At 35.2% G+C, this 8,824-nt stretch overlaps 1 protein-coding gene across 2 annotated transcripts; it reads right to left on the reverse strand.

The window, feature by feature from the left end:
• Window positions 1–388: 388 nt before the first annotated feature.
• LOC107825540 (protochlorophyllide reductase, chloroplastic-like) lies at window positions 389–3,427 on the reverse strand. 2 transcript variants are annotated; one of them, XM_016652412.2, is made up of 5 exons: window positions 3,207–3,427; window positions 3,018–3,116; window positions 1,755–2,289; window positions 914–1,272; window positions 389–805 (listed from the first exon to the last, which is right to left on the reverse strand). In XM_016652412.2, exons 1-5 carry the CDS (start codon window positions 3,258–3,260, stop codon window positions 650–652), a joined length of 1,203 nt encoding a protein of 400 aa, XP_016507898.1. In that variant the 5' UTR covers window positions 3,261–3,427; the 3' UTR covers window positions 389–649. The 2 variants fall into 2 exon arrangements, with proteins under 2 accessions (XP_016507898.1, XP_016507897.1); XM_016652411.2 differs by having other exon boundaries at window positions 3,018–3,119; window positions 3,207–3,426.
• Between the last annotated feature and the right edge of the window lie 5,397 nt (window positions 3,428–8,824).

Raw genomic sequence — 8,824 nt, forward strand, 5'->3', positions numbered from 1 at the left:
CAAAAAGAAAGAAAAAGGAAAGAAAAGTATACTTTGTTGATTTGTTCCCTTCCAATTTGTTTTATATGTTTACTATACAGTGAAAATTTCTGTCTTGATCCCGGAAGTATATATTTTGGTTATAACAAAATTGATGGTTGTTTTGGGAAGAGAATAAAGGATGTGGTCGCGTGGCTTGCTTGTTGAGTGATTGCATCTATTCTTCAAGCAAGACCGAAAGCATTATGTTGTTGTATTAGGAGATATCTAGTATCTTGAGGTTTTCATTCAATTGGGCATCAGCTCAGGTTCTGAAGAGTAACGAGTAGTGCATCTAGCTTTTTATGGATATTTCGAAATACCAGTCTTCTTATCTTAATTTGGCAAATACGTGATGGATCATAGACTCTTTGTTTGATCAATTATGTGCAGGTATCTCCAGTTTTAGACTTGCTGGACCACCACTTGAAAATGTTATGCTTACAAATCTTAAGTTGAGTTGTTCATATCATTACCAAGAATACCTACCTGAAAGCTCTGTATTGGTGAAATTAACCAACAACAAATACCAAAAAGTACTTGAGAAAAGAACTCTAGTGATCTCATATATACATCTTCTCCTGACTTGGATGGGAACTGGGAACAGAAAGCCACCCCCGTGCCAGTCCATTTAAGCCAGTCCAACAAGCTTCTCACTGACCTCCCATAGCTTCCGTGCCTTTTCTGCATCACTGGCTTCTTTTGAGAGCTGGTTCTCAAACGAGGAGGAGGTGTTGTTCCAACTCCAGTAGACACCAGACTTTGAAAGGCTTGGATCACGTACGACCTGAATTTAGCACGGATGATTCAGTGATATTTTTCATGCGCTAGTTTATGATTCAGTCTGTGAAAATGCAAGGGATAAAGGTGTCCAAGTTTGCTAATTTTGACTAACCTGTGCAAGTCTTTTTCCTGCTTCTGCTTCAGATACATAGCCTTTGGTTATGTACTTCTGAAATGATGGGAAGAGAGCCCTGAACAAGGGAATGTGATTCCTAAACAAACCAGTTTCAGCAATGCAGCCGGGATAAAGGGAAGCAAAGGCAATGCCAGTCTCCTCGTGGAAACGCCTATGAAACTCTTGCATGGTAAGCATGTTACAGACTTTGCTGTCTTTGTAGGCTTTGGCGCCATCAAATTCTCCTCCATCAATCATGGGTGAGCAGTTTAAACTATTCAACCCTCCTGCAAGTCCTCGCAGATCTCCGAGATTAGCCTTTGGTGGCACGTTTCCAGCCAAAGTGTTTGTGTTTCCTGATTCAGAAAAATTATAGTCTTAGATTTCAATCATCTTGGGTTTCCTTTAATATGGCAATTCATAAGGAGTTGCACATGCTGCCCAGCAATTCTTTTAGAAGGTAATATTTGTATTAAAATAGCACCAAGAAAGTGCTACAAAAGTATGTAGCCTAAAGAGCAAAACAGTGTTTGTCCCTATCCTATTCCTGTAGGGCATTTATGAAATCCATCAAACTTTCATCATATGCTGTCCAGCATTTTACTTGTTGTATCATGAAATATGTGTAGTTTCTCGATTCTCTGTCTTGTATATCTACATATGTTAATGCTTAATTACTTGTAAAAAAGAATATCTGGAAATGCTAATTTGTGGAATTCTAGCTTTGCAGCATTGATAATTTGTTCCTAGCTTACTGATAGTGACCCGAAATTAACTTGCTCAATGAAGTCGAGTATGGTGGACATCAGAGCATAAGCTATGAGTTTGAGACCAGTACCTGTAATGGAGCCAACAATTATAAGACGCTTTTGTGGGTAATCGGATTTCTTGAGGTCATCTAGCAGCAACCTTGAAAGCAGGAAATGTCCGAGATGGTTGGTACCTACACTAAGCTCAAACCCATCAGCAGTAAAAGTTGGCTCTTTAGCAGTAGGAAAATACACTGCAGCATTGCAGACTAGCGCATCAAGTGGCCTCCCTGAACGTCGGAAAGTATCTACAAATTGGCGGACACTTTCAAGGGAAGCGAGGTCCAGATGCATGACAGTGTAGTTATCCTTTGGAATGCCCACTGATTTTGCTGCTTTCTCAGCCTTGAGGAAGTCCCTGCAGGCCATTATAACGTGCCAATCTCCTGTTTCACCTATAGCCTTTGCTGTAGCTAGTCCTAGACCAGAGGAGGCTCCTGTAATTATCACATTGCCTTTCCTGAGGGTTTTCTTCTGTTCTGAGGTAGACTGGTTGACTGCTGGTGTGGTAGCAGCTGTTTGTGCTCTAATAGGAGGTACAACTGCTATTTTCTTTGTCAATTCCTATTACATGATATGCAATGATATTAGTTTATCTCATTCTTTATAATGCTTTTAAGCAGTACATATCAAGTGAGAAATGTAAGATAACCAAAACCGTAAATAGACATCAATTATATGTTCTAGATAGACCCAAAAACCATTTGGAACTCTTAAATACTTGGCAGACTAAGAAGAATGATTGCCTCTTAAACCATTTGAAATATATTGTGATGGCCTCAAGAGGCAATCTTTCTTCTTATTCTGCCAAGTATTTTGATATCCTAAAATGGCTTTCCATGAGAAGGGAAGCTTTGGAGCAATGGTAAAGTTGTCTCTGTGTAACCTATAGGTCACGGGTTCGATCTGTGAAAGCAACCACTAATGCTTGCATTAGGGTAGACTATCTACGTCACATCTCTGGGGTGAGACCCTTCCTATGATCCTGCATGAACGCGGAGTGCCTTGTGCACAACGGCGGATGCAGCTTGAAAGTATCGAGTTCGTCTGAACCCAGTACTTTCGACATGACGTATAAATTTAAGTGTAAAAATTCACTAAAATTGCAAAATATAATAGATATGAAACCATAACTTTAAAAATATGATTATTTTGAACCCATAGAGTTTAAATTCTCGAATTGTGCTTCTTGGGCTATAATATACATGTTCATCTTAGTAGAGAATTATGCAAGAACTAGCACACTAAATATAAAAAAACTAAACTTGCAGACTCTGTATAATGAATGGTACCTTGTTCCATGCAGCAGGAGGACTGAATTTTGATTTTAGATTGTAAGACAATGCAACACCAAAGAGGCTACTGTCCTTGAGAGTGATACTTGATTTACCCTGCTACAATTGAGCCTCAGAAAATCATGTTCAATTTCCAGGTGAGTAATTAACAAAGTGATTAAAAAGCTGGAAAGTTTGCAGCTTTACCTCTTTGTGGATAGAAAGTACAGAAGGAAGCAGAGATGCTGCTTGGAGAGCCATTTTTGGACCTACTATTCAATGGTTTTTCACTCAACTCTTGTTACAACTATTATGAAGGTGATGTTAGGGGTGGGGTGGGGTGGGGTGTTTGATTTTTATAGTTTGAGCTGGAGAGTGGGTTTGGAGGTTTGTGGACAGTGGACTTCTTTCTATAATAAAGGATATTAAGGAGAATGGATTTTGGGGCAAGGATAAGATAGTAATGGAGTAATCTGGAGATGCCATGTCAGCTTCCTTTAACCAATCAATGCTTGAGTTTTGGATTCTCCTTTATATTTTTAGTTATAAATATATTTACTGGCAGCATATGCTGATGGAACCGGGCTGGGCCAGAATGTTAAGAGGCCTATATTTGTGATAGGGCCCAACGAAGACTATCGAACTAAGTTTGAAATCATTCATAGGAAAGCCCTTCTTGGGCATAGACAAACTCTCTTGATTACTTTTTACCTTGTTCTAAAAAGAACGATAGGTTCATAATAGAGGTAAAATATCTACTTTTTTGTGTATATGAGAACATTACTTCTCAATTTCTTTTAAAATAAATTAACGTATTTTGGACGAATATAAAATAAGACATCAAGGAATATGCTTAACGAGGAATCATCATATATATTATATTATTATATTATTATTATCATACTATATTATAAGCATGGAAACCTTTAGTGTAAATTAAATTACTAAAATGTCCATTAAAAGTTAAATAATTTTTTTACCCTTCACTTAAAAAAATACTCCTATAATACTTTTGTACCAAAAAGTAAATTTGCCTTCTAATTAATAAATAATAAATATCTATAAAAGTAAATTAAAAGATTTTCTTTGGAATTGTAAAGCAATGCGTTGAAATTCCTAGAGTAATTATTGTGATCCATGCATTTAACATGCTCACGTTCTCAAAGTAACCTTTTTAAACTTGACTCTTCATATTTCTAGATACACAAAACAATATTTGATGGAAGATAATTCGGTCTGTCGTTTAATGTTTTAAATAAATAATTATTTTCGCCCTAATTATTTTTGCACGTACATACAACTTATAATGTGGACTTAGACATAATCAGGGATATATGTTTAACCAGTTAACTTCAGGGAGGAAAAGGTAATCGCATCGACTTTCGAGTTCATAATCACTTACTTTTATATATTTGCATGTTAGATAAGTTTAGATAAGATCTTAGTGTTGCACGACAAATTAGACAACTTTCTTCTCTTGCAGAGATTGGCCCTTCATTTGTATATCTTCCTCTGGTCAAGAATGAGTTGCATACGACTTGATTTTCATGTTGCTGCTCAGAATTGTTGGTTGAGAAAAGGGTACTTTAACCCAACAATCCAAAAACTCGAGTTGCTGATTTTCATCTTTGAAAGAAAAAAAAAAGATGTACTTTTCAGCAATTCTGTTGAAAAGTGCCGAATATTTTTAGAAATAAATAAAAGATATTTCAATCTAAATGAGTGTAAATGGCACTGTTATTGTTCCGTAAATGGTACTGTTATTTGGAACTCTTTATTTGTGCACCGGGTTTGAAGTGACCTTGTAGTTTAGTGGCAAAGTATTCTAGTAGTTGCGTAAACTCGAGTTAGTTTTTTGGAACACTACTATTTTCGTTTTGCTAAAAGAGCTTTTGTCTTACGGAATAAAGAATGATTAACAATACTGGAAAAATAATATATGAGATATGTTAAATCGAGACTGCCTCAAAGTTGGAATATACCACATTTATTGTCACAGTGTGGAATCTCATATAGGAGTTTGTAGGTTCAAATATGCTGCACCTTAATTTTCTCTACACTGATATAAACTCAAAACTTTTTTTAAATGTTTATTTATTAAAAAATTTATTTTACAATTGTCATTACCTATTACGAAACGTTACCGTTAGTTTCTCTCACGTCTTTTCTTTATAAAAAAAAAAATTAAAGTGTTACCTTCTAGATAAAAATTTTATTCGTTTAAAAGATGCAGGTCTTTCTGGCATAACAATTAATAATATTTACTTCACAATTTTCTTACCTGAATATATTTATCTCTGGTAATAGTTGGCAGTATGATGAAAAACCATCAAGTGCCAATTATTGTCTCGAATCTATCTTCTATATATCTATAATTGAGGGGTTAGATAAGGTGACTTGGCACCTCTTATATGCCAAGAAAGTTATTTATCTTTTTCCTCGAATTTTTATATTATTAAGTCCAAAAGACACGTCCCTTCAACAACATCCATTGACAAAAAGGTGAAAAAGTTATTACTATAAATTAAGCAACCGTTTATTCCCGAGAAAACCCGATGGCCTTTCTTTAAAATATCAATTCCTCCTATGCCAGTTTCTCCTCACCATACATCATCCCTATCTCTGTATTTATACAATTCACACAGGTTATAAGAACATTTTCTGTCTACTCTTTCCCTGCGAAATTAAGGTATAGCCATTTCTTTCTCTCTATCTATGTACACTTTCTATTTTCTCTATTTTTATTTGCTTCACTATTTTTTCTTGTAATAATTTCTTATTTCTCTATATTTCGATAATTTTATACATAATTCCAGATTCATATAGAAATGAACTTTCAATTGCTCAGCATATTGCATTGGCAACAAAGAGATTTGAGATATTGTTGAATGTTATTGTTTATTAAATTTTGAAAGTCAATGGCAAAGCGTAGACAACCATGATTCTCCCTGATTCTATTAATAACACTCTTTACTATATATTTTCACCACCTTAATTTTACTTAATGATATTATCAAACTTTTCTAGCAATTGTAATCTTTAAAAGCAGACTTCAAAAAAACTATTACGTAATAAGTTTTTATCTCCTTTGGTTGCTTTCTTCCCTTCATTTTTTTTCTCTTTGGGTTTAGTAGTTAATAATGTATGACTATCTCTTTAATAATTAGGTGATTTTTTCCTTTTAAATGCTTTATCATCTTTCTTTTTTGATTACTTATTTTGGGTTAAGAGTGTTCTTGAAGACTTTATTTCTTTGTAAAGTAAGGAAATATGCAGTAATCTAAATTAGATATCTTATACTAATTGATTTTTCAGTACAAAAATTATGTAGAAAAGAAGGAAATTTGACCCAGAAAAAGGAAATGATTTGACTGATTAGATTACAGTAATCATCTACGATTATGCATTGTTCTATAAGATTGAAGCCGTGGACACCTCTAAGCTTTGACTTCCCTTTACATATTTGGCACATGAATTGGAATTCTCGGTTAAAGTAGGTTGGTGGTGTTGCATTGGTGTAATGCAAAAGGAATCAAAAGAGTGAAGAAAATCAGAAAAGGAACGAGAGAGAGAAAAATACTGTGTAATGGTGTAATGGTTAGAACGTGACTTATTTTTGCTTTTCTCACTCTTATAGCAATGCTTAATGTTGTTAATTTGGAACTAAGATCAAATTGGTTTTGATAGTTGTTTGGTGTAGTCTACAATAGATGTTGTATTAATACGAAAGTTTCCAACAATCAAAAATCAGGGGATTTAATCACATATTAATATATCAATGACATGTTACACTTAATTGATCTTTTTTCTAATATTGTTTCCTTTTTTTTTTCAATTTTAATTCAGAGAAATAAAAAAATGTGACCTTTCTGAAATATAAATGTCAACGAGTCTCTACTTAGAAACAACCTACTACGAAAACGGCCTTAAAAAGCAAAGGAAACAGTTTTAACATTGCCATTTTTTCTCCTTTTTTATTAAATTTATTTTTAATATTCCATTATTTTATTCAAGTTTAAATTTATTAATTTCTTAAATTGATCATTTCATATTTAACCTTAAATATTTCTGATAGATTCTCTTTTATAAAAGCTATAATATTTGATTAGTAAGGATTAATATTCTTTTATAAAAGTAATAACATAGTATACAATTTCATTTTATTTTATTTTCTTTAGAATACAATTTCATTTTGTTTTCTCTTCCAACCGCGCGAAGCGCGGTCAAGTTCTTGAATACGAGGTAGGAGTGTGTGTCAAGTGAGGCGTCAAGTGTATGTATTATTGATGCTTCTAATTGGAGAAGTGTCGAAAGTTGTTTTTTTGTCTGTTTTTTTGGTGGTGTTCTTTTACTACTATGCTTAATGGTGTAGGAAAACATGACTCATGTGTTTATTATGAAAATATATAGATTTGTTCATTACATATGTGTATACGGTCAAAACCGGTTAGTCCTTCGTACGAACTGGTTTAAATCGTAATGCATTGGATCGAAGAGCGTCTTCATAATATCAGGTTGAGGTCCGAAGTCAGGTCACCAAGCTTCAAGCCCTAGGGACCGATCACTGTCGAGCTCGATATCATTATCGAGCTCGAATCCAAATCGAACTATGATGCAAAGTGAAGTTATCGAGCTTATGAGGCAGAAACCGATCAACACTGACCCCGAATCAATACAAGGACCCGAGTCAGAATCGAGATCGAGTCAAGATCGAGAGCTCGAGTCAATATCGAGCTCATAGACAAGAGCCGTTGCAATCGCACTAGAGGAGAGAATCATGGTAGGAATTATGGAAAAGCTGATTTATCATTGGTCTTCCATTATGTATTTTTAATTATATCTGAAGTAGGATCCCTCCACTATAAACGGGATGGTTATTATTTTTGTAAGACCAAGTTTTTGCATACATTGTAACTGAGATATCATACACTCATATATTGAAGAGTTATCCTTTTTTAGCTTCATAGATTGATTCATCTTGCTTAATCTATAAATCATCTTCTTCCCAATTTTGCTTATTTTTCATTCTCTACAGTCAACACTCGATATTTCTATTCATTCTTACGATTTGTGTCAAGTTATACCACATACCCTTAGAACTACGTACAAATTTAACTCTACCCATTTTTCGAGTAAACAGTTTGGCGCCCACCGTGGGGCAATGGATAACAGTGGTTATTTGATACGAATCCGCAAAACACGTCATTTTACGCTTGTTTACGGAAGTGTCTTTGATTTCAGATTAGCAACGACTAACTATCAATTAAATGGCCTTACCTATCGACAACGAAGCTAGTCTTCAAGATGAGAACAACAACTTGACGCCCAGGACCGAAAGGCTGCTTGTCGACGCCGTTGAGGCTCTAGTCGAGGTGCCATTAGACATTAATTCGCATGTGGCCATTGAGGCAAACCTACATTCTGAACCTGAAAATAGTATTAATGGTGGCACTCGATCTGCAACTCGAGATACCCATAACGTCGAAGAAAACGGTGTTAGCTTGCGCATGATTTTCAAAATGTTGCAAGCTCAACAGGCAACAATAGCTCAGTTACAGAGTCAAACCCAGATACCGAGCAGGCCGGAGCCCAGTCCACCCCGAGAAATCGCCCACAGTACGGAACCAGTTATAGTAAGGTCAAATGAGCAAGATTCGAGGACTAATCCTGAAATTGCTAAGATGTTTGAAGAACTGACCAAACGAATAGAATCAGGTGAAAGGAGGATCGAGGCAAACGACAAAAAGGTGGAAACATATAACTCCAGGATTGATCAGATCCCGGGGGCACCACCGATATTGAAGGGATTAGATTCAAAAAAAATC

This window comes from Nicotiana tabacum, chromosome 2 (genome assembly GCF_000715075.1).
Source record: "Nicotiana tabacum cultivar K326 chromosome 2, ASM71507v2, whole genome shotgun sequence".
Classification (NCBI taxonomy): Eukaryota; Viridiplantae; Streptophyta; class Magnoliopsida; order Solanales; family Solanaceae; genus Nicotiana; species Nicotiana tabacum.